Raw genomic sequence first — 27,103 nt, 5'->3', positions numbered from 1 at the left:
AAACAAAGGGCGGCCATTTCAAGACCCGGTGCCTCACGCCATTATCACAACAGATGCTTCCATGATTGGGTGGGGAGCACACCTCAACAATCACAATATACAAGGACAATGGGACAATCAACAAAAACAACTACACATTAATCACTTAGAACTACTAGCGGTCTCCCTAGCACTAAAAGCTTTTCAACCCCTTCTAGTCCACAAACACATTCTTGTCAAAACAGACAATATGACAACAATGTACTATCTAAACAAACAGGGGGGGGACACACTCGTCACAACTATGCCTCCTAGCACAAAAAATCTGCCATTGGGCAATTCACAACAACATTCGCCTGATAGCTCAATATATACCAGGCATTCACAATCAGTTAGCCGACAATCTCAGTCGAGATCACCAGCAAACTCACGAGTGAGAAATACATCCCCAGATTCTACAGGATTACTTCTACCGCTGGGGGACACCAGACATAGATCTGTTTGCAACAAAACAAAACGCAAAATGCCAAAACTTCGCATCCAGGTACCCACACCGTCAGTCCAAGGGCAATGCTGTATGGATCAATTGGCAGGGATATTTGCTTACGCTTTTCCCCCTCTCCCACTCATTCCTTTCCTAGTCAACAAACTGAGTCAAAACAAACTCAAACTAATACTCATAGCACCAACGTGGGCTCGCCAACCGTGGTACACCACACTGTTGGACTTCTCAGTAGCACCTCACATCAAACTCCCAAACAGACCAGATCTGTTAACACAACACAAACAACAGATCAGGCACCCCAATCCAGCATCACTCAACCTAGCAGTCTGGCTCCCGAAGACTTAGAATTTGGCTATCTAAACCTTTCAAATGAGTGTATGGAAGTCATTAAACAGGCAAGAAAACCGATAACAAGGCACTGTTATGCTAATAAATGGAAAAGGTTTGTTTTCTACTGCCAAGCAAACCAAATCACACTGTTAGATGCCTCCATACAAAACATTGTGAGTTACTTACTACACCTACAAAAAGAAAATCTTGCTTTTTCTTCCATCAAAATTCATCTCACTTCAATCTCTGCTTACCTGCAGATTAAACATACAAAGTCACTTTTTAGAATCCCAGTTATTAAAGTCTTTATGGAAGGACTAAAAAGGATCATACCTCCGAGAACCCCACCAGTACCCTTGTGGAATCTTAATATTGTACTTACACGACTCATGGGCCCACCTTTTGAACCTATGCATTCTTGCCAAATCCAATTCTTGACTTGGAAGGTAGCATTTCTAATAGCCATCACTTCACTACGAAGAGTTATTGAAATACAGGCGTTCTCTATCGAAGAACCATTTGTACAAGTACACAAACATAAAGTGGTTCTCTGCACAAATCCGAAATTTCTGTCAAAAGTAATTTCACTGTTTCATCTAAAACAAACTGTAGAGCTCCCAGTCTTCTTTCCACAGCCAGACTCAGTAGCAGAAAGAGCACTGCATACATTAGACATAAAGAGAGCACTAATGTATTACATAGACAGAACAAAATCATTTCGAAAAAATAAGCAATTGTTTGTTGCTTTCCAAAAACCCCATGCTGGTAACCCTATATCCAAACAGGGCATAGCCAGATGGATAGTCAAATGCATACAGACCTGTTACCTTAAAGCTAAAAGAGAGTTACCCATTACACCAAAAGCTCACTCCACTAGAAAGAAAGGAGCAACAATGGCCTTTCTAGGTAACAAACCAATGACAGAGATTTGTAAGGCAGCTACTTGGTCTACACTTCATACGTTTACCAAACATTACTGTGTAGATGTGTTAGCAACACAACAAGCCACAGTAGGACAGGCTATACTAAGAACATTATTTCAAATGACTTCAACTCCTACAGGCTGACCACCGCGTTGGGGAGGATAACTGATTTGTAGTCTATGCACAGCATGTGTATCTGCAGCTACACATGCCATCGAACGGAAAATGTCACTTACCCAGTGTACATCTGTTCGTGGCATGTTGCGCTGCAGATTCACATGCACCCTCCCACCTCCCTGGTAGCCTGTAGCCATTTAAGTTTCATTAAAATTGTATATATGTAAATAAACATTCCTTTAACACAAACTATGTACATACATATCTATTCTATTGCATGGGCATCTTTAGTATCCTCATTCTACCACTCCCACCTCACCCTATGCGGGTAAAACAATCTAAGATGGAGTCGATGCCCATGCGAAATGGAGCCGAAAGGGAGGAGTCACTCGGTCCCGTGACTCGAAAAGACTTCTTCGAAGAAAAACAACTTGTAACACTCCGAGCCCAATACTAGATGGCAGGAACAGTGCACAGCTTGTGAATGTGCAGCACAACATGCCACGAACAGATGTACACTGGGTAAGTGACATTTTCCATTCTTAGCTACCTGAAGGAGAATATTTTGATTTTTTTTTTTAGCCACACCTTTAACCCCGCCACCACACTAGTTGCCCCTGTCCCCCATTGTATGCATCATCACAGTTCCCATACTTTTTTAATGCACTTCGACTGCTGGATAGTTGTATACATTGCACCTCCCAGCTACCTCTCAATGATGCTCTGCAATATTTTGTAGACTCAACCTCTAAGCCAAAGATATGAGTCTTTGAAAAAACGTCACCAGTCACAATACAGCAGCCCTGCTTCAGATAACATCATTCTAACCATCTGGTTGTTGTATGCTGAAACAAACAATCAGGGGCGACCTTTCGTGAGACTCACGTCCTGTGCTTCACCACACAGATCTCCATGGCGGTAGGGTGTGGTGCGCGAACTGTCGTGGGGAATGTCAGCACGCGATAATGTGACTGCCTCCGGCCAGGGTGTACTTCATGAGGAATCATATGCTTCCACGAACACGGTTTGCAGGCAGCAGAAAAGCAGGAAGTAAAAGCAAAGTTATTTGGAGCGTGTAAATTGGATGTTTAATGAGTGTAAATGGCGTCCAGATTCCGAAAGAGCCAGGGGACTCCAAAAAGCACTATACAAATGAGGGTTACAAAACATAAAATATAAAGATGACAGCCTAGGGAAGAGGCAAATTAACAGTAATATTATTGATATATTGATAATATGTGTCAGTGTTTCAGTAGTGGGTGTTATTGTTACCTAATACAGTGTTTAATCATTTCATCAGTCACTGAAGGATGAAAGCTTTCTTCTTCCCGGCTAGAATTTGAAGGTGTGAGCTGAAGGCTACATTCAGATAACAGTACAAATTTCTGTGAGTGGGTGCCTTTACCGTGTATTCAATTAATCTTTATGTGTGTAAATGTGAGCTAGACACCTTCCTTAAAATATGGGATAGAAGAGTTATCCTGTGTCCCTCCCTGTAAGTAGGCATTATTGAAGCCAGTGACCCTCACCAGTTTGGGACCTATTGGCGGTGCCAATGTTAGTCTTGCTGTAGCGCAATCTCCATGCTGTGCACCGTAGCTAAACAAAACAAAACACACAGAAGGGGCTGTGATGGAGCTGGCACATATTTTTACAGGCGCGCACAACGCAAACGCACACGCAGACAAAATGATGAAAGCACTTTTTGATTTACCCAGATGGCTCGGTAAATAAAATTAAAAAAACAAATAAATGACAGTTATCACGAAAGCGTTTTTTGTTGCTTTTTTGAAGCGCAAGTAAGGGGGCAACACTGAGGGCGCGGGCGGCGGGAAGCATCATAAAGGATGCGGGTGGCGGAAGCAACACGCAGGGTGCCACTGTGGGAAACAACATGGAGGACACCGACAAACAAAGCGACATGGGGGTGGGGCGGAAGTGACACAGAAGTTACAGATAAGGAGAAGAAGCAATAGGCGAGAGAGGGCAACATGGAGGGGCAGAAGAGATGTGCACAGTAGAGAAAGCAACAGGAGGGGAGAAGTAGACAAGGGCGAGCGCAGCATGAAAGGTGTGGAGGAGAAGCACACGAGTGTCGGGACAGCATGGAGTGGGGCAGGAAGTGAAAAGGCGGAATGATACAAGCAGTACGTCCATGCTCAGGGGTGGAACAATCAAGACACGAGGAAGGAAAGGCCTCATGAGAATGAATGACAAGCCAGCAAGTAACTGTAATTATTAAGCAATGGATGGGCCATAAATCCACTGTAAACTGACGAGGTCATTTCGCCTGCAGACAGATTGCGCTCTCTGGTAGGCAAAACCTAAACATTGTGATGATGAGCTTGAGGTTAGACTGTATAGCATAATATACTGAATCCTGCTCGCTCACTAAAAAAGACATCATGTTATATAAAGGATACATAACTAGGTAACTGTGGGTTAGGGTCTAATAATCCCACCAGTGGGCTTTTGTGGCATGGCAATAGACCACGAGGACAATTACTGTTTTAAAACATGTTTTGTCTGCTTCTAATAACTGAGTGTTGCGGTGTTCAGCCAACAGGAATCATTGGAATGTTATGTTTGCTTTACGCTGTAAGGGCTGAATGCTGGTGAAACGCAGTAGACTGCTTAAATTGGACGGTGTGAGTTGATTAGTGAAAGGAATTTTCATGCCCTCAGAATGGATATTAACTGACTGGTGAAAAGGACGTCGATTCATCTGACTAATTTTGTAAGCTTCCTACTGGTTAAAATCCAAAATTCACTGGAATGATGTAATTCCCCTAAATAGTGAGTACAATTTCACATATACAATATTAAAGTAGTTTATGCCTGCTTCTCTCCCCAAGATAGATGTCTTGGCTCATTTCACATAAGCTGGCCAAGTGTCCCTCGTTTTGCAGGTTTATGGTTCAATGGTGGCTTCTGCACCACTGCCCGCGCAGAGGGCCTGAGGGACACCCCTTGCCCCACATTTTGGTTCCCTTGCTAATTAAGCCCTCTCGAAGGACATACAACCATCACTCCTTCAGTCCTCTATGAGCTGTGAAAGTGGTATCTGTTGGTGACTAGGTGGTAGGAGCAGGAGCACAGGAGGGGTCCTTCACCAGCAGCATCAGAAATAGGGACAACTATTGAGATGCAAATACAGTCACCTGGCAATAAACAGCCCTAGATGTGTTAATGAAAACCATGCTACCCATCTGTCCTGGAAGTATGGCCTAGGTGTTTATTTCTTCCATTAAGCCGATTTCAAAGTCCTGGCATGTTGTGGTATGAGTGGGCAAAGGAGCACAGAGTATGATTTGCCCAGGATCAAACAGTTTGTTGAAGTAGTAGACCAGAGAATGCAGCGTGCTGCAGTTTCCTGCAAAGGCCTTATATTTACCACCAAATCTGCATTTCGGTGAATATACAATGAAACTGTGCAATTCTCTATTCTCATAGACACCATCCAGTCCATGTTTTAACCACGCACTAACTAGCAGCTTTTATATTGTTTCTAAATTCTAAATAAGTTCAAAGAATAATTACTCACGAGCGCACAATTTGGCCATATGGGGAGCCCTCATTACGAGCCTGGCGGTCTGTGACCGCCAGGCTCGCGGTTGGCGGGAGCACCGCCGACAGCCTGGCGGTGCCCCTTAGGGCATTCTGACCGCGGCGCTTTGGCCGCGGTCAGTGCAGGAAAACCGGCGGTCTCCCGCCGGTTTTCCGCTGCCCGTCAGAATCCTCCAAGGCGGCGCAGCATGCTGCGCCGCCTTGGGGATTCTGACACCCCCTACCGCCATCCTGTTCCTGGCGGTTCGCCCGCCAGGAACAGGATGGCGGTAGGGGGTGTTGCGGGGCCCCTGGGGGCCCCTGCAGTGCCCATGCCAACGGCATGGGCACTGCAGGGGCCCCCGTAAGAGGGCCCCGCTTGTATTTCACTGTCTGCATAGCAGACAGTGAAATACGCGACGGGTGCAGTAGCACCCGTCGCACCTTCCCACTCCGCCGGCTCGATTCCGAGCCGGCGTCCTCGTGGGAAGGTTGTTTCCCGCTGGGCTGGCGGGCGGCCTTAAGGCGGCCGCCCGCCTGCCCAGCGGGAAACTCAGAATGCCGGCCGCGGTCTTCAGACCGCGGTGCGGTATTCCTGCGGCGCAACTTTGGCGGGCGGCCTCCGCCGCCCGTCAAAGTTGTAATGAGGGCCACAACAGTGTTGTGTCTATAGGTTTCACGTGTCTGTAACTTTACTTCATCTCTGGTAACAATGTAAGTCACAGAACACTAGACGAGTCTCTTGACTAACCTATGGCATCTTTGTTAGGGCGGGGGTCGGATCTTGAACGCCTCACAGTTCATGTTTAGGAACTACCACTTCTGATAGATGGATTAGTATTATATCTAATGTGCTAAAACTTAAGTTAAACGCTTCCTCGCGTTAATAGAATACACTTTTAAAACATTTGAAGAGCCTTTATCATATGTTTTAGTTTGTAGGATATGTGTGGCACAATGTACATACCACTCTTTTGATGGCTCAGTTGGTGCTCCGGCTCTGGGAGCCTTGGCTCAGATCTCCCCAGTGATGACTTGCCCACCTCTCTCTCCTACGCCTTCTGTCCTCTCTCCTTTACCCTCCCACTCTCCTCTGCCCCTCATTTGCACGGTATCCTTCCCATCTTTCTCTCTCAGTTCTCCTCCCCATGTTTCTCTTCCTCCTTTCTCTTATACCCACATTCCCTCTCTGCCTCACTTGCCATCCTTCCATTCTCTCGTGTTATTTCTCCGACTCTGCCCGTCTCTCAGTCTCTTTCCAACTCGTTCTTTTTTTCCTCTCCCTCCTCACGTGCATTTGCTTCCTCCATCCGGTCTCTCTCCGCCTCGTCGCGCTCCCCCTCCTCCCTCTCTTACTCTGCCCCATTCCCTCCAGCGTTCTGTTGCCCTCGCACGGAAGGAGCGCTTTGCACTGATCTCTTTTGACAGCTGCTCTCTGGGCTAGTTCACATCATCAGGAGGGTGGATGAGGGGTGGGGACAGTGAGGGGTATTTTAAGACTATTTCCCGTGCAGCTGACAGGGCAGTCCTCGCAGGGAGCATTCCGAGTAGGTGAGTGCCTTGAAACTGGGCCCGGTTGGGTTGGACTGTTCGTTGTTGCATATTGCAGTAGAAGGGGGATCTGATATAACATTAAGAGAACAGAGTGTCGTTTTGTCTGAAAGTTGGGGAGTGCAGGAATGCCCGAGTTCAAGGAGCAAAAGTGTTCAGATCTCAAGTGACCCCTACTTCTAAAGTCTGACCTTCATTTTGACCTCATTTCACTCAAATACAGACCAGGGTCCTGCTCTAACCTTCCAAAGTGATTATGCGATCCAGTGCATTTGTACGGATAGTTCCAGTTGGACAAGTACTTCAGTGTCAGAGAAGGCGCAAGACAACTGCGCTAGGTTGATTCATTACCAGGTGCGATAACCCTGACCCGTGGACGTAAGTTTTGGCATGCTGACATTGGAAAAAATCCGGAATTTAGCAGATCATGCGGATTTTGCTGCAGTAAACCTCATGTTATTGCCAAAAGAGTCATAATAGGTGAAATATATTGCACTCAATTAATTCTGAAGACCTCAGTATCAGATTTTATCGGGTGCGATAATTGTTGCTTCCAATTTTGGGCCACTCGTGATACAGGCTTAAGAGATGCTCATCTACTGTATCTCATGTGTTGATGCAGGCGGAGCTGCCCTTCTGTCCTCTCCAATATACGTCTTCAGTGAGAGCTCATTCATTGCATCGAGTGCGGTGTTTCAGGGAGGTGGGCTTGTTTGTTGAAACTGTTTCACTGAGAGGAACTGGTCTGTTGATCTCCGATATAAGGTTTCGCTGAGAAGTGTTCGTTCATCGACCTCTCATATAAGACTCCAGTTGAGTGTGCTCGTCCATCTCCCCTCTTACCTAGCTACAACGAGAGGTGCTCATTTATCAATCTGTAAAATAGGTTGTCAATTGGATATACATACCCTGGTCCCTCCAGGAAATCCGTGTGCAGGTTCAGTACTTCAAAATCCAAAACGAGGTCCTGTCTTGTGACCTGCAGTATAAATAAAATACTCATGCATTGCTACAGATAGAACGCTTCAGAGAAAGTGCACATCCATCAACTCGTAAGACTCAAATTGATAGTGCTCATCTATCACCCTTCATATAAGGCTACAGCAGTAGGAGCTCGTTTTGCGGCCTAAAATATAAGGCAACTACAGGAGTGGTTTATCCCACGGCCTCTGATAGACTTGGACGTGAACCTCAATCATCTCCCGTATAGCCCTCCGTTAAGTGGTACCCCTAAATAGCCTCCTTTACAATGCTGTAGTGAGAGGTGCTCATCTATTGTCACCAGTGTAACGCCCCAGGAGAAGGTGAGTGATCATCACCCTAGTACATGAGGTTTAAGTAGAAGGTTAACTCCCATTGCCACTGATTTATGGCTTTCTTGAGAGAAGCTTACCCTTCGCCTCTGATATAAAAAACTACTCTGAAGTGCTCATCCATTGCCACTGGTGCATTGCTTTATCGATAGGAACGTATACTTAATCTCTGATACTACTCCATCGAAAAGTGCTCATCTATTGCAACTGGTATATGGCTTAATCAAGAGGAGCTTATTTTTTGCCTCTGATATAAAACTCAGTTTGAAGGTGCTTTTCCCTTGCCACTGATTACTTGTTTTGACGAAAAGTGCACGACCATCGATGCTCATCCATCGGTCTCTAATTTAAAGCTGCAGGGTGATGTACTTGTCCACTGCCCTCATTTATAACCTGTTGATATGAGGCTTCTGTTGAGGTGCATATCCATTGCCTCCAATACAAGGCTTGAGTATGAGGTGCTCCTCCATCACTTTCTGATAAATTGGTCCATGGATGGGGAATCTCAATGGCTTCAATACACAGCCCCACTGGTAGGTGCCCCTTCATTGCCTCCAATAGAAGGCTGTAGCTGGATATTCTTATTCATGCCGCTGATATAAAGGTGCAATAGGTATTGCTTGTTCAGTACCATGAAGACTCCAGCAGGAGGGGCTCGTTCATTTTTCTGACAGAAATTTCCAACCTGAGGTGCTTGTCCATCTTCACAGATTTGTTCCGTCTCCATAACATGAGGCTCTCTCATGAGGTACTCATCCGTTGCCCCTGATATAAAGCCCAGGCAAGAGGGGTTCATTTGTCAACTCCAATACAAGGGTTCTGGAAGATGCATTAATCCATCCTTACTGATATAAGACTACATCACACATTGCAGTGATGTAAGAATTTAGGGAGTAGTGTCGTCGATTGCCCATATGTATAAGGCTGCAATGGAAAGTATTTGTTTATTTTCTACTGACATATAGGGCTTCAAAGAGAGGTTCTTATTTATTAGATATTTCTATGCTGGAGCACTACAAGCTATCAGGATTTGGTTGACCACTCTAGATGGTGCCAGATTGGATGTCTGCAAATCAATGATCTGGTAGTTTGTATGCTCCCAGGCTTGGTGTCAAGATGCTCCCATGCTCGGGATCTAGGTACAACTAGGTGGGCATACCTGGTGATCTTATATTGGGGGTTGGATGTTCCTAGGATAGGTTTGGATGATCTTATGAGGGAGTATAAAATACTGTTCAGAGTCAGGGTCCAAATGCTCTTAGGCTAAGGGTCCAAAGACTTCTAGGATGGGGTTTTCCATGGTCCTACTATCTAGACATAAATGCAGGTGGGTTTAGACATGAGACACTCTTATAGTTGGATGCATACATTTACCTGTGGTACCTAGAAATCTATGCTTGGAACTCTATGACATGGAAAACTTGTTATTGTGACAGGAGTATGATGGTTTTATTGACTGGTGACAGGTAGTTGCATCCAACCTCTTTGACTAAAAGCTGTGCCATTGTGTCCCATTGGAGACCACCATTGAAATCAGATAATTTTTGGTGAGAGCTCACACAAGTCTATCAAAAGACACAGTTTAAGAATAGGTTATCTCTAGTGATCTACATGCAAGTCTATTGAGGAATACTTTTAAAGGATATACTGTCTCAAGTTGATCCACAGGTGAAGCCAATGAGAGACACCCATAAAGAACATGTTACCTTTGTAGATCCATGTGTAAGTCCATGAAATTATATCTCTAAAGGAAAGGATCTCTGCTAGTAGATCCTCTTGCAAGATCACCAAGACATACCTTTAAACCATTGATAACATCTAACCAATTCATCTGTAATTCCACCAAAAATCCATTTTGGAGCAAAAGAGCAGGTCATCACTAGTAGATTGAAACAGTTTCTTGGAGAGATGCTCTTGAAAGATAGGTCTTCTGTAGTGGGTGCATGTGAGATACAGAGCAGAGATGCTAGGAGGACAGGTCAGTGGTAGCCCAATAACAGATGATCTCTTCTGCCTTGACAGGCAGACACTCTTAATCCAGAGCCACCAGCTCAGCAATTGACGCTACGGCAGTGCTGTCTAGTATTTATTTCAAGCAGATAAATTAAGCCATTTCATACAAGTGGAATTAAATGCATACCAATGAGTCACTCCAGATGTTGCTTATCGCATCAGGTCTGCTCTCTGTTTCACTTGATTTGTACTTGGGTCACTTTTCATATGTCAATAGTTATTCAGGACACTTGTAGATCACTTCATATTTCAGTCACTTGTGATTCAGTGCCTTACAGAGTGGAGCTGTTCCAGATCTTGGTAACTAAGAAGTTGGCCCCCAACAAAATATGGTGAATTTGTCCTTGTGTAATGGGACATTTTCAGCAGCACCTCTACACACTTCCAGGAGTGCCTGCGCATTGTATGCTTTTGTTTGTCCAGAGCAGCAATGTGCAGGACAAGAGAGGGCTTTCTTATTTTAAATTCCTGCTGGTCCAGGACAAAGGACAAAATTAAGGGGCCATCAGGCTTCCTTTTGTTTGATTATCCTGGCTGGAAGCTGTCTGGAGCCTTATACCTAGCTGCAATAGATGAAGTAAAGACACACAGCTTGTTATCACTTAACAGGTACTTAAGAGAGGCAAGCTTTTGACTTTGTTCAGTCCGTGTATATAAGACATATGCTTTCTCTGTAAGAATATCTGTTGTGTCAGTCTGTCCTACTATTTTCACAAATAATTCAAATACCACTATTTTGCTTTATTTCTTTTATAGCGCTACTCATCCCAATGCAGGGTATCCATGCTCTTTACATCCTACGTAAACATTGTACAATGACAATAAATGATGTGTGTAAATCAATGTACAGGATAAGTTACATAATACAGTGACGGTCACAAGGTGTAGGAGTCACGTCCTTCATAGCTCACTGTGCTATATTAGAATGATTACAAGTTGTGAACTACAAGTTATAAAAGGATCTTTGTATTAAAAGCTATAACACACTTTCCTATCTACATAACATAAAAATCTGTCATCTGCATAATACATGATGTGCTTTGCAGGAGCCACGTTAACCCACAATGCTACTTTGATTCAAAACTGGGACTAGGCAAAGCACAGTTCTCTTCAGCAAATGCGTTAATCTTTAGAGTTATCTTACCTTTCTTATTATTCTCTTAGATTTACTGGGCAGACAAAGATTCCTGCAGCAGTGGCCTTAAACCCAAAAGATAGTTTAAAATGCAGACTTTACAACTAATTAAGCAGAAAGCAGAACTGATTTGCTGCCACATTTCTCCTTTCTGGCAATGTCTTTGTGGCAAGCTTTTAAAAAATTAATGTATAAATTGAGGCCCGGATTTTGTGTCAGGGTTGTGTAACTTTTTTGGCGCAACCCCAATGCAAAATCTCGCTCGCAATGCACTCAAATGTAGCCATGATAGAACTGCTAAATATATGTCTGAGGTGTTCAGATCTGATGCCACTTCCTGTGAGGTCATGGGTTGTGATGCCAACTGCGATGTCACTCCACTGGTGTAACAACAGCCCCTGCATCCCTTGCGGTGTAGGGGGGACCCAGCTCCAGGGGGCTCCCTCAACATAGTAAACTGAACAATGGTTGTAGGCCCCTGTCTGAGAGCTCTTCACTGGGTCTGGGATGGGCCCCCTCAAAGTACTTTGCAGGGGGGGGCCTCAATTTTCATAACACCACTGTGTAATGCGATGTAATGTCATGCACCATGATGTCACTTGCATACTGCCTAACCTGGTTAGTCCCCCCCACTTCTTTTTAGGTTGAGCCTAAGCGTAAAACCTCTTGTATACTTTTAAGTATACTTCTTCTGTGGGCTTCCAGCTATTTCATTTGTTAGTTTCAGTGTCATTTAAAAATCCTTGCTTGCTAGTAGTCAGTCATGGCTCTTTGTCCCTTCTTCTTGTGTGTGGGAGCAGGGATCAACTACTGTATAATTACGCTTTGTCCTGTTTATCTTGTCTGTAGGGGACATTTTTTCTTTATCTTGTTTCCTGCTCATGTTCAGGGATGCTTCCATTTTCATTTGAATAGCATTCTTTCTCTGAGCTTAGCTGTAAATAAGGCAGTTATCCTGGTCACATTTGGTCTTTGTGGGCTCTCTGCACCCTCTCTCAACTGCCTGGCTCCCGCCCTTCCTTGGCTTGGACTTTCTTTACCAAGTGTGTCTGCCTGTGTGCTGAGAGCACGGGTGGAGGATCGCTTGTAATTGCTTATAGCCTAGGCACCCAGCTCTACCGGCGCTCTGCAATCCTTAGAGACAGTGCCCACTTCTGCTGCACACTGGGATCCCACTCACAGCTCTATCAATGCACCTCAGTTCACACACTCCAGGTCCTGATCCGTGCCAGTGTCAGGAACCCCACACACACTGTCTCCCAGCCACCTCAGTTCTTGCAGTCAGTACACTCAGCTGATCCAGTACTGGGACCTCGGGTGCAGCTCCGTCAGTGCACCTCAGTTCACACACTCCAAGCCCTCAACTGTGCCAGTGCCACAAACCCCACACACGCTGTCTGCCAGAGCACCTCTGTTCTTGCAGTCAGTACATTCTGCTGCTCCATTACTGGGACCTCGGACACAGCTCCATCAGTGTACCTCAATTCACACACTCCAAGCCCTCAGCTGTGCCAGTGCCAGGAACCCCACACACACTGTCTGCTAGAGCACCTCAGTTCTTGCAGTCTGCACACTCTGCTGCTCCACTATTGGGAAGTAGGACGCAGCTCCATCAGTGCACCTCAGTTCTTACACTCCTAGCCCTAGCTGTACCAGTGCCAGAACCCCCCACACACTGTCTGCCAGAGCACCTCATTTCTTACAGTCAGCACACACTGCTGCTCCAGTACTGGGACCTCGGGCGAAGCTCCATCAGTGCACCTCAGTTCACACACTCCAAGCTACACAGCCGTGCCAGAACCCCACAAACACTGTCTGCCAGAGCACCTCAGTTCTTACAGTCAGTACACACTGCTATTCCAGTAATGGACATTTGGGTGCAGCTCCATCAGTGCACCTCAGTTTTACCCCAACGATGTCACTTCTTTTCCTGTACTGAGACCCCACTCACATACAGTTCCATTACAGCAGCTCAATTCTAATATTCAGTCCCACTGCCAAGCCAATACTGGACCTAAAAGAGCAAAACACAGCTCAGCCAGTCCACCTTAAGTCTAACATCCAATGCCACTGTTGAACCGAACCACCACAGCTCCGCCAGAATCCATCAATTCTAGTACTCAGTGCTAATTTCTTCTCAGCAGTAAGGCTCACAGACATGCCCTTCAGGAATCCTCGCTCTGTGCTTTAGAGGCAATTCCACTCCCATACTGGGCCCCGCTCATAGCTTCACCAGGGCACCTCCAGGCAAACACTCAGCAACACTGGCACACCAATACTAGGTCTCACACATAGCTACATTAACATACCTCACTTAGGACCTTGTGTGCCTGTTACTATTCCAGTACTGCAGCCCGAATACAACTCTGTCAGTGCACCTCAACTCTAACCTGCAGCACCCCATTATTCCAATATCAGGAATTACACGTCGCTCCATTTCTCATTCCTCACCCGCCGCCTTTCTGTTATTCCAGCACTGGGCCAGGACACTGCTCTGCCTATACCCCCAGTCCTGATCTGAAGCGCCCCAGTATAGCTGTATTGGGGTTCACATACAACTCTGCTAATGCACCTCCTCCTGTTCTGCAGTGCCCCCTGCTGTTCCGCACACTGACTTTTGTTTGAGGTGAGGGAGAAAATTAAATCTATTCTTAGCTGCCACCTGTATTTGGGAGAGTCTGTTTCACCTATCTCACTCCGTTCTTTCCTTTACTCTGTTTACTCTCAATCTTTTCTTTCTCCCTCACGTTTCTCTTTCCAGCTCTTAAAATCCACACATTAACAGTTTCACTCTTTCTTTCAACTGTTTATTTCTACTCCTCCCCTTTTTATTTTATTTCCCTTTTCCTCTTGATACCTCCTTTTTCAAACTCTCAAAACTTGATTATTTCTTTCCTTGTTTCATTCCATTTCTATCTTTTTTCTTCATCAGGCTTTCATTCTTTCACTAATTTTTCTCTTCCCTTTATTCTTTCTTTGTCATTTTTATTTGCTCTTTCCTATGACTCAGAAGTGCGTCCTTTCACTTTTTTTTAGAGCTTTCTTCCTTCTTTTCTCTTGTGTTTTTGTTATCCCTATCTGTCAATTCACGTTTTACTATAAATCCCTCTTTTTCCCATCTGTATGTGGAAGCCACAAGTTACTTGTCGGGATCCAAAGTGTCAAAGTGGTTTTCCCATTTTGCGTCTGTGGGAAATGTGCTAGTACATACATGCCCTGGTTTTTTCGCTGCTTGTTTCTCTCACCCTTTCACTTATTTTCTCTAATGTCCATTTTTCATTTTCTTTTCACTCTTCTTTCATTATTTTTTCCTCTTTATCTTTTGTTCGCTAGGTTCCTTCCCTTTTTTCTTTTGTCTCACAGGTTGGCTCTATTTCTTCTCTTACTTGTGTTTTCATTTTCTCATTCTTTCTTTCCTTTCTTTCTTTTATTTCTTTGCAACCCCTTCTCGTTCTTCCTTTTGTCTGTTGTATTACTTTTGCTTCTCTTTTTCTGCCCCATCCACTTTCTCTCCTGAGGCCTAGTTATCAATGGAGCAACAGGTGCAGTAGCGCTGGGCCCTGTGATCTATGAGCCTCACTGAACTCTAATTTCTGCTGCAATTTCCTACTGAAATTGCAGTCAACCATTTTCCTTTCTTACTCAAGGGCCCATGACACCTTTACTACGCCCCTTGTCCTCTCCATCTTTACTCCTGACTCCCTCTTTCCTTTCACCCTCCAACCCATCCCAAATTATATTTTTGTTATGGTGTTTTGAGCATTACACTCTAATGCTAAAAGTTTATTTCTGATAAAGGTTTATATGATAATTATATATGTTTTGAGATGGAGGAAGAATGTAAATGGAAGTGCTATAGTTAAATGCTGGGCCACTGGAATTATGTGGCAGGAAAAGACTAAATTATGAGGCAGGGTGACCAATTTATGTAGCACGAAAAGTCCAGTTATGAATTTACAATGCCAATAGCTCTAACTCAAGGAAATGTGAGACCTATTACATTACAAATGCTTGTTTTAGGACTTGTGCACTGTTTGTAGCACTCCAGATCTAGGCAACGTTGCATCTACTGTACGTCCCCTTAGGTTTTGGTTATTGTGGGAGCAGAGTCGTAACCAAAGGTGGTCTTCCTAAGTTACTCCTTACATTGGTCGCACCACAATGCAGTCACTTTGTGGCTCAGTGCACAATTTATGTTCAGTAGGTTCAACCGAAATCCGGAAACCCAGTTCTGGTCAATGCCATTTCATACACCATGACAACTTTGTATACTCCTTTTGGTCGCTCCCCTGTTTAGCTACTTTCTTCCTGTATTACCCTCTTGCTCTCATATCTCTTTCTCCTCCAGCAGCTCTTCTTTCTTCACTTTTCACCTCCTTCTTACATCGCACCATCACTTACTGTCTCTACCCCGCTTCCTTCTTGATATTCTGCCACTCTTACTCCCACTCCGCCTTGTGCACTCCTTTTTCCACTCCCATATCCTCTTCTTTGCAAATACGTTCGCTTCAGATCACACTCTTCCTCACTCACCTTCTACCCTCTTGCCTTCCACTCACATTTCTACACCGGCCCTCAGTCCCCATTTTCTATGTCAATATTACTTGTGTTTACACTCCATGCCATTTTGGCTATTTCACCAGGTCACTAGCTCTGTGTTTCTCATGTTATATTTTCTTCTCTCTCTCCAGGGCTGTTGCAGAAGAGCACAGCTTCAGGACTAACTCTCACAGACCAGACAGAGCCCTCCCTTCTTCGAAATATGGTAATCCGTCTGGGCCGCATGACTCCAGCATACTTTCGCTTGCTACAGGTATGACAATCTGCCCACTAGTGCACAGTCTGTGGGAGGTGGGTAACACATGCAGATTTTAATCAACACCACTGTCTTAGGAGCTAAATTGTACATCAATTCCTAGATGTACCATTGTATACCTCTTTACAGTCACAGGGCATAGCGTAAGCAATCCATAAAACCTCATAATTAAACCTCCAAAGCCCTGGCAGTAGCCTCAAAAAGAAAGTTTTTGAAAGAACCCAAGCGACAGAAAGAGTTCTACAGAAGTAACAGCCAACTGAATCCCATTAGTTGTATTTTCATATCACTGGTCTGAGCCTTCTATCCTAAGATGATCTCTTGTGAGTCATGTTTGTCAGCGTACTACAGGTTACAGTACCCGGTTTGCAGAGTCCGACCTATCCGTCGTTGGGTGTCCCAGAAGAATGCCAAAACCACACTTCACTCTCTTGGTTACTCAGCTCCTCGTCTATATGACAGACAGAGCGTCATAGTGGTCAACATGCGTTTAGTTTGAAATGCACTAAAAGCAGTTACTTGAAAAATAGAGGTAAAAATATTTCAAAGGTCTGTAGAACAGTGTTGGCACTCTTTCGAGATCTGACAAAATATCAATTGCACCCCATTGTCATTCTCTTGGGGGGACAGTTGTAAAATGGTTGGGTGGCCCAAGTGCAGTGCAGAAACTGAGGGAATGGTACCCCAAGGGAAGTGATGAAATATGCATCCACTCAAGTTTGAGTAAGAGGCGGTGTTTGCCTCAACCATTGACCACAGATTGTCCAGAAAGAGAGAGGGGACTGACCAGTTTGGTAGAAGTTTGGGACAAAACCTGAAAGAGAGATGCCTACTTCTGTGTTCACCAAGCACAGCACCAAGCGTGGTAGCAATGCAGGAAAACAATAATAGATATTGTTAAATTAAATACAGTTATTAACTGTGTTTTTCCACACTTAGCAGGGCACAAACCAGGGTTACCAGGTGTATCTCGTGACATATGGCCTACTAGAGTAGGAAGGGGGCTCTTGTGTTGGGCTTGTTGTTAGTGTAAGATGTAGTACTCACAACTGATGCTGAAGGCAATTCATTGAAAAAACCGAGATGTGTGGATGGGCCGCAAGCATCAGATGGAGCCTGCCGGAGCAAATCAGGACCAATTCACAAAATGTGTCTGGTGCAAGATGGAGTGGCAAAGTCAGCGGGGCAGGTTTGATTTTCGAATGGTAAGAAAAACAGTTCAGAGCAATGATAGGGCGAAAAGTGGCAGGAGAATATAAACGCAGACTGAAGTCAAATTGAAATGTGAAGGAGGCAGTTTTTCTGTATATTTCGAAAGTGAAGATTTTGAATATGGTTTTGGAGCATTTGGTGGATAGAGTTATAAATTAACAATCTCTGGCCTGCTCAAACCTAATTAAACAGTGCTAATAGAGTGTCACATTTCTTCTTGCCTCTCTCCTCCATATGTGAAAAAGGAACTGTCAGCATCTGAATTGCTTGTGCAAGTTACTCCTGTTGTCTTGGGGACAGGAAATTTGTTACCGGCAAAGCAGCGGCAAATATCCACAAAGGGAATTGTTGTTCCATGTTCTTTTCTCTTTTTAATCTAAATCTGGGATTTATTGGGATTGCTGGTGATGGCGTTGTACCTGTGCCGCCATTAGCATCTGTTTTGTGTCACACTGGTCACCTGCTTCAAACACATGTTAACTGAGCCAGTTAATCTTCGAATTGTATGGTGTGGAACTTTGGGATCACAAGGAGGCAACGGCCTTAGATGTTGTTGAAAATCGTTTCATGAGGCAACTGATTGGCTTCCTGATTAAAACACCATTGCTTCCCGTTACTAGACATGGGGTTAAAAAATATCACACAGGTAGCTAGGCTTCGACCCCTCTTGTTTTGAGGAGGCTGTGGGCAACTCCTGAAGTGAGCCTCTACCAACAGGGGGTGGCTGAAATCTTGTCCCTTTCAGGTGCAAGTGGTCTTCCATGGATCAGGCATGTGAGAACAACACTAGCGGACATTGGGCTTTGATCACTTGTGGGCCGCCCCGGGAGAGGCAAATGTGATTTCTATACGGCAGATAGAGAAGGCCTTTTAGCAGTGCCAAGTATGCTTACTGCAACGGCAGTCTAATATGGGTCATCTGACAGTAATCTTCCTAGCGCTAAAAGATACATTTCAGAAAGAGCAGTTCCTTGATGAAATAGAGCCCCCTATTGCTAAGAAACTATGGGCCTGATTCTAACTTTGGAGGACGGTGTTAAACCGTCCCAAAAGTGGCGGATATACCACCTACCGTATTACGAGTCCATTATATCCTATGGAACTCGTAATACGGTAGGTGGTATATCCGCCACTTTTGGGACGGTTTAACACCGTCCTCCAAAGTTAGAATCAGGCCCTATATCTGCAATTTAGATATGGAACTTTACCGCCTGCCTCATTTACAGCTGGGTGGGAGCAAATGGCAAATTCAAGAGACGTCCATTATCCACTTTGCGTATCTTGGCCTGAAACAATTGAACACGTTTATTTTTTTTTGTCTTGTTTATCATGGCATGAGAGATAAGTGGTTTGCATCATTCTCCTGAAACTTTAGTGTCAGAGACTTTAGGGAAACTCTTAGAATCATTAAGTCTGACAATAGGCAATTTGTGGTCTTCGCAGTCTTACAGTTCCTAATGGTAATGTGGAGGATCATGTCAAGAGCTTTGGATGCACATTGCTCGCCAGCTAGTTGTTTTGAATTGGATTTATGTATTTTTAATTATCACTGTTATGTCATTTTACTGTTTTACAATTTTATTTTCAATTCTATATGATTGTATATTTATGACCATTGATGGCAAAGATTTGACGAATAAAAATAATTAATTAAAGAAAATAATCTTTTCACAACTTCACCCTGCTAAGGTGAAGGACTGTGCCCAGCTTCTTGTCATTCTAATTAAAAGAAAAGGATACTCTTTATTATCTGTCACCTCGGGGGAGATATTCCAGAAGATCAAGGCTGCGCCAGTACCGTTGGAATGTATTGTGTAGTGACTGCAGTGGTGATGAAATTAGATGTATTGTTTTGGGGAGTTCAGACAATCACGACATATAATATATAGGGATTACCATGAGATGATGAGACAGGATGTGTGTAAAGCCACAGGTGTTGATGAGATATAATAAATAGGATGGCACAGTGGAGGAATGGGTATGACATATGGGGAGCACCAATATTATGTATGGAAATCAGCTGTGCTGATGTGATATAAAATGTGCCATCAGCCCATTGAATATGATTCTTATAAACCCCAGGGAGTGAATAGTTTGTATGTAGAAGGAGCCTCTGAGCCAATGAGATATGATAGAGGTTTGACGCAGAGGTTGATGCAATGTTAAGTTATGATGCATGGGGAATAACAGGGTTTGTGAGTCATTGACTTCTTTGTTCTTGGCATAGATGCAGGTGGCTGGGGAGCTGGAGTCAGAACCAAAGGACCGGCTGGTGAATCACATGGCTCTGCTGCTGGCCTTGATGGGTCTTGGCCTCTCCTATTACAGCGTTCGCAAGATGGTTCACCAGGCTAGCAGCCCTTCAGGACCATAAGCATCAGATCAGATGTACCCGGGATCACAAACACCAGTCCAGCAGCCTTCAGGACCATGAACCTAGCCCATCAGGTCGAGGATAAACAAAACCAATCCAGTAGTCCCATCACCATGGAAACAGAGGAGGCTGAGAAAAAAGGGGCTAGACATGGGGCTTCGATGACCTGCATAACACACAAAAAGACTTCAAGAATTTTTTTTAGACAAACAGAAAGATACTCATGCAGCAGAACTGAACATATCCCTGGACACACTATACATTCTGGGACATCCAAACATGGCTGGGCTAAGCCCCCTCATTTTAACCAGCAGCAGACCCTTGGAATATTCATCAGTCCTATGGCACTCACAGACCAGATGCACATTGTCAGATCCCCGTTCAGGGGACCACAGGGCACACAGGAGTTAGTGGACCCAACCAAGGTGGTTGAGGCCTTTTACCCTTAATGTCCTGTGGCCCATCCTACTATGAACCCAGCTCAACTTGATGAAGCACCCCCTTCTGCACTTGACTGTCAGTTAGGTAACGTAGCTCGAGCAGCCCAGGCTCTTTCTGGGATAGCTCAGATATAGATCAGTGAACACAACTCATAACTCAACGTGCAGGCAGCGTGACAATAAATCAATGTCCAGTCAAATACTTGTATTGTATAAAAAAAAGTATTTTAATTTTAACTCTACACATACACAGATAAACAACATTTAAAAAGCAATAACAATTCCCTTTGGGTCGGGTCTCTAATACTTTTCAAGCCACTCCTTGTCCTCCCTCCTCTAGTGTAAGAGGTTCCCTGTTATTCCGCATTTACTGATTGCTCAATCGAGGGAATGTAAACTATAGGATGTACTCAAGGATTCCTCCCTCAGACTCTGCAAGTAAGTTCAGTTTTAGAGTCTAGGAGTTAGCAGCACCAATGTAGGTATGTCCCCCCCATGCCCTGAAGGCTCAGTTGTTTGCTTACCTGCTTCGGCAGCCAAGTGCCTTGCAGCCCTGCAGCGCAGTCTTGTTCTGGATCGGCAGTGTTGGATTACTCACAGTCAAATGCAGCATCACCTGGCAGGTGCCGGCTCTTTTCCTTGAGCCGTGGTACCTGCCGAATCCAGAATGGGCGAGGCGCTCTGGCGATCAAGCAGCAAGGCTTTCCTTCCTTTGGTGGAGGGTGGGGTTGGTTTCCTTGCTCAGACAACCTCCGTGTGGATAATCCACAAGTTGAGTTAAAGTCCCCCTTGGTCGCAACGGTATCCCAGTCCTGGGCAATGACCCAGACCTCTGCCCTTCAGTGTCTAAGATAGCTCCTCCTGGTACACGGGGTCACCACTCCAGCTTCACACTCCAGTCACGCTAGCCTTACATGGATGGTCACAGCAGCCTGTCCTGGCATACGTGGTCGCTAAGCCACTTTAGCACACGGACAATTGCCCTATCGATGCAGGGACAGGTTTCTCACACCACATGCTTTGAATCCACACAACAACAGAACCTCCTAGCATACGCGGTCGTCAAGTCAAAGTAGCACACCGGCAACGACCCAATCACTGCAGAGACAGGCTTCTGCCGCCACGGACTTTCACCACTTAGCAGTGGCCTCTCCTGGCATATGGGATCACCCAGTTCAGTAGGCACACAGGCAACAGCCGGATCAGTTTGGGGGAGTGGGTTCATGGTAACCCTATTCGGGGTTGCCGATGAAGTCCAGCACACGTGCTATGGCCCAATCTGTGCAGGCTGAATTTTTCACACAGGCAGTCCTCATGCTAGGACTCCCACCTGGTCCTCGCTCCCTCTAATGGTCTCCACCAATCGTGGCGAGCAGGCAAGTGCTGGTGCTCCAGGTCCTCCACCCAGCAGGGAGACAAGAAGGCTAGGCTCCTAGTCCTGTTCACAGGAAGGAGTCTTGTAAAGCTTCCCCTTCTCACACAGCCCTGCTGGCCGCTGGCAGATGAGGAAGTTGGGGGTCTCAAGCTCCCCTACTTACAGTTCTTTTCAAGACACCAAATGTGATTTAGGGTCTAGACTTTTGAGGTTTTATGTTGGAGTTCTGCTTCTCTGAAATGGAAATCCCTCACTGATATTCTTTCTCCTGTAGGATATTTGTCACAGCAGACAGGGCTCTGAAGTTGATTAACCCACAACAAGATTCATGGGAGTGTCCAGAGTTCACACCTGGAGGTCAGCCACTGAAATATGGGCATCAAAGGTTAATCCTAGGCTCTCAGCCCTGCTCTTCATGATTCCCTTATGGGCCCCATCTCCCTCCCCCTGAGATGTGTCCAGGCCCCTTTCCTTGTAGTCTGTCACTGAAACAAAGAGCTCTTTGAAATGCATAGGGAGAGTCTGGCTCCCCCTCATCCATTGCTTGCTCCACCCAGCTTACAGGAATGCAGCAACATACAACTATGTCAGGAGGGGATTCCTCTAATCTCCATGTCTTCACCAAGTAGGCCTGGGCTTTCATTAAATGGGACCCAAGGTTCTTCATGTTATGTACCAGTGAAAGCACTTCTGCACTCAGTGTACACCCACAGCACAGTCTACTGTCTAGTTCTCTTGTACCCATCTACCATGTTACCACCTGCATTCCCACGTGCAGCTCATACACTCAGTCTGCGTACACTGTACTATAGTCTCTCTGCACTGCACCACAGTGTGTTATTGAAAATCACACCCTGCCAACACACACACATTTACCATGTGTGCACTGTACCACACTTCACCCTAGGTGTATTGTATCCCTCGCGACCACACATGCACTTAGCAAGTTTTCATCACACACTTCCACATCAACCTAATGTAGGCCAGTGGTGAGTTATACACGCAGCAGCAGAACTTTTAAAAAGGTGAGTGAGCCTGTAGGCCTCACTCCAGTGACACCAGGTAAGAAGGCCCTGTTCACTACTCCTGATCACTACATTGTATGCTAGCACCACAGTGCTTGTGCTATTTGACTCTGCAGTAGCTTTCCACCATTATGAGGGTAGCGCTTTGGGTGCCCCTCCGGGTCCAACCCAACAGCAATCCATGAAACAGGCCTATGTCATGGTGGACAAGCATAATCTGTGTTCGCCTAGACAAGAAAAATCAGCAATAATGATCCAGGCAACAATCCACTTTAGTAATCAGGGCAGGGGTACACGTCTCTCACCATACAAATAACTTTTCCTGTCCCAACACACACTAAAGCAGCATCCATGCCCACCTACACATAAATCAGAGCATAAGCCTCTGATCGAAGCACAAATACCTTGCCTACTCAGCAAAGCCTGTCATAGCGACAGATTTCCGACATAGCCACAGATGCTGGCTAGCTACCACTCCCCATTGACAAGTGCTGGTACAGGACAATACCGATTAATGTTTAGCAGCCTTTTGCTTCTACCCTAATCACAGCCTGCTGTTTCTGAAGACTTGTACTCAGGAACTCTCCTACCCTCAGGAAACTCATATAGTCCCCAGTTAACAAACTGTAGACTGCACAGACATCCATCTACTCTGCTGGCTTTATGGATCAAAAATGGCCGGATTACCTTGATGCCTACCGGTTTAATTTTATATTCTCAGTCTTAAGCAACACAAACAGTATGGCAGGATTACTGTGCCTTTGGTATCTCCCAAAAAAGTTTTGAAAACGAACTATATGAGCACCAGGCCAAACTATAAATTGTAGAAAGCATGTGACATTTGTTCAAAGCATGGCATAACAAAATTGGACTCCATATGTGTATATATAGATACACTTATGTGAAGATTAGAAAAATGTAAAGACAGCCTCCGAGTCTTTATAATAATTACTATTCTAATTCGGGCTATTTTTCATATGCTAATGATATCACAATTCTTTTATTCGTTTCAAATAATTGTGCGGTGGTGCCTGTGAAATCTAGCATACCCCACTTAAGAAACAAAAAATGTCCGTGAGATGAAACAAGTTTTGTTGCTGTTTAGGAATAAGCTACGCAATCTTTATGATGATTAACTTTCACCAAAGTGCAGCCAAAAGGTAAACAGAAATACATGGCTCACAAGTCCACAACTATCTAATCACAAGATAGGCAGAATTACATGACTTTTTAGAAAGGCTAGAATGTTCAGCTAGTTAGGCTGTGTAGTTAAGAAAGCCTTATGGATGATTCTGGGACCAGAGGCACAATCAATTAGTTAGTCACAGAGAACAGTACAGAATATTTCACAATGGGTCCATCCCCATTCTAATATAGGAATATAAAGTTTAGAAATGTTACAAAAGTTCGTAATACAAAATCAGATACGTCAAAGCTGTGCCTCGTTCACACCAGGCTCATGCAGTATCCTAGGACTCCAGGGGCTCTTTGCCCCATCCTTCTCTTCTACAGGAATGTAGTGTGAGCTGACCTTTTTCAGAGCCCTAAAACAAAGACATATAACACTGTGCACCCATCATAGGGGCAGATTTACAAGAAACTGGCTCATCTGCACTGATGTGCCAGTTTTCTTGCGTCACCCATGCCCCACCTAATGACACCATGTTGTCCCGTATTTATAATACGGCGCATCATGGCCCACGTTAGGCCAATAGCATCAACATCTGTGATGCTATTGTGGCACTTTGCTTCTCTAGTGTCAAAAATGATGACGCTAGTGGAGCAACGTGCAAGGAGGCCCATAGGTTAATGTGGCTGTGTCATTTTAACGCCTGCTCTGAGCAGGCGCTAAAAAATGGCGCAGTGACATCTTGTAGATTTCACTGCGCCATTTTTGTGGGCCTCCTATCGCCAGAACGCCCCCCTTGCATGCATTATGCCTGGTGCAGACATAATGTGGCGCAAAGGGGTGCAAAGTGGTACAATGCATGCATTGCGCCACTTTGTAAATCCGGCATGGCAAAAATGCCTTCCTAACCCCACATTAGCGTAAAAAATGACATCAAAGTGGCGCTTAGTATCAGCTATATTTATTTAGCATATAAGTGATGGTCTGAGGCAGTGTCCACTGTGCTCCCATGTGGCAAATAGCAGTTAGTAGAGAGAAAAGAAAGACATACACAGAACAGGCCACAAAAGGTAATGTTATCAACTGTTTGATAGAACAATGGACTCAAGTCTAAAGATGTAAAAAGAAAGCTATTCATTCTGTTGCAGCTTTATACGGTGAAGGGTACAGTGAGAAATGATGTCCCAGCAGACGACCTAATATATTCATCACCGTGTCTACCATACCCAGAAATGTTGGTACTGGCGCAGTAAGTAAACACCACTCGTGAGAGGACACAGCGGCTGGCCTGCTTGTGCAGTGAGGCTGAAGAGATCCAGGCAGACGGGGATAATCCACTCTGGCACAGGCGACGCTGCGTGTGCCCACTCCCCCTGGCATCCAGGGGGCATAACCCTGGCTACTTTTATTCATCTGCCCATCATTACAGCCCTCGGAGAGCAGGAATCTCTTGGGTCAGAGATGTGCAGCTTTTATCCGCCTCTAAATCTTACAACGCGACGCCGCATCAACTGGAACCATAAACAACGAGGAAAAAGCGGCTTTGGTAGATAAATCTGTGCTTTTAACGCTTTCCATGCCGATGAGGACCGTCCCTTGCCAACGACGTGTGATAAACGACCAAACAACGAAATAATGCGCCTGATATCATCCTTATTTTGTGGAGTATTTTTAATGTTACTTTGAGTTTAATTTCGCCAGCTTTATGTTGCTAGATTTTGTTATGTTGTCTTTTTGTTTTTCCTGCTAATAAACCTCTACTACACCGTTCTTCAAGATTCTCCCCAAAGAGTTACTGGCACATTCCACACATGGAAACTTTCCGAAGAGCCACACTTTCTAAGAGCATCTGGAAGACAAAGAACCAAAGATAAGCTAAATCAAGAATCGTAAACACATTCTAGGTAAAGAATATCTCCAGTGACGAAGTTGTCAGCGGGGAGCGGGGTTGTCAGTCCATATGTACCAAATGGGCTGAGTGCTGGACTGGATGAGACGCGCAGAACTTAAACTGCCATGTGATAAATATGCCTAATAAATGTGGTGTATATACAGGGTCTTGTGTATTTAAATCTTTTCACGATCCCCTCCCTCTGCTTCCCTTAATTATTGCTCACTCAAGACTTGCTTATTTCTTCGTTGGTACGAAAATCAATGGCACTCTTTTTATCAAACTCAAAACGGTGATAGGCTGCGTTGGCGTTTAACAGCACCCAAACGTGTGTATTGCAGCATAAACAGTAGTGACTTAACCCACTGAGCTCTTTTACCGTCATCCTCTGTCCTGAGGACCAGTGCTCAGTCAATTACTTTCCCTTAATCTCCTTTAAACTCCAGATTATAGATCTTCTCTCACGTGTTGCGTGTTTTCCCGCAATCCTTTCGTTCAGGCCCTGTTGATGGTCGCCTGTCTTCGAGAGAGCTTTAATGATTGAGGCAGGGGCTCTGCTTCTAAATTCACCTCAAGGAACACTATCACCAGAGATTGTAACTAGAGGGTCATAAAGGGCTTCCCCAAATGGCATCTGCTGTTCTTTTTAAGTGATAGGATGTAAATGTGTAAATATAGCCCCCAAATTGCACTAAACTGGTGAAACAAGGATGCAGGAAAGGGGACTTCAGTGAGACAACAGGGCAAAACGTTTGACAAATGGTGCGTGTTAGAGAGCATTCCTCATCTACACTGGTTAAAAAGCATAACTTCCGAAGACATGCTCATGGGATATTCTAAAAACTATGATCTGACCAGCATTAAAAGTGACGAAGCTTCATTCTCCCTAAGAAAACATCAAAAGATGGTTGGCAAATTGTCATCTGCAACAAAATGCATTTACAGATTGAGTCATAAGCTACACATCTGCATGGGACATTTCAAACAGTTATCATTTTTATGTCTGGTTTTAGCCAAGATCTTTTGCTTTTACTAAGGTTATATATATATATATATATATATATATATATATATATATATATATATATATATAATTCACCAAAAGTATTCACTGCACTCCATGAAGTTCAAATAGTGCCTATTTATTGATGCCAAATTAACAACCACCAGGTGGTTGTTAATTTGGCATCAATAAATAGGCACTATTTGAACTTCATGGAGTGCAGTGAACACTTTTGGTGAATTATATTTCTCGAGATTGGTCCTCTCCGTCACGAGCACCGGCAGTGGAGTGCACCACCCAGCAACTTTTAGACCATCCTTGTTTGAAAGAAAAAAAAATATATATATATATATATGTCATATAGTTACTTACAGTGGCTTCCAGCCAAACCTCTTCATCCATTGGTCTGTAGTTGTGCCATTCACA

The 27,103-nt window shown here is 44.6% G+C and overlaps 1 protein-coding gene across 4 annotated transcripts in view; it reads left to right on the top strand.

Moving 5' to 3' along the window:
• The window catches only part of ZNF593OS (ZNF593 opposite strand), a 167,115-nt gene extending 141,277 nt beyond the window's left edge, over positions 1-25,838 (top strand). The window contains exons 1-3 of one of the 4 annotated variants that reach the window (XM_069224000.1): positions 2,296-2,376; positions 16,104-16,225; positions 19,668-25,838. In XM_069224000.1, coding sequence (XP_069080101.1) covers positions 16,175-16,225; positions 19,668-19,814 — 198 coding nt within the window. In that variant the 5' untranslated portion in view covers positions 2,296-2,376; positions 16,104-16,174 and the 3' untranslated portion in view covers positions 19,815-25,838. Of the gene's footprint in view, positions 1-2,295; positions 2,377-3,887; positions 4,168-6,818; positions 6,952-16,103; positions 16,226-19,667 lie in introns of those variants that run through there. The other 3 variants (XM_069223999.1, XM_069223997.1, XM_069223998.1) reach the window with 3 other exon arrangements.
• The last annotated feature ends 1,265 nt before the right edge of the window (positions 25,839-27,103 follow it).

This window comes from Pleurodeles waltl, chromosome 3_1 (assembly GCF_031143425.1).
Source record: "Pleurodeles waltl isolate 20211129_DDA chromosome 3_1, aPleWal1.hap1.20221129, whole genome shotgun sequence".
NCBI classification, from domain to species: domain Eukaryota; kingdom Metazoa; phylum Chordata; class Amphibia; order Caudata; family Salamandridae; genus Pleurodeles; species Pleurodeles waltl.
The sequence above is the reverse complement of the archived record's forward strand: the minus strand, read 5'-3'. Positions and strand labels throughout refer to the sequence as shown.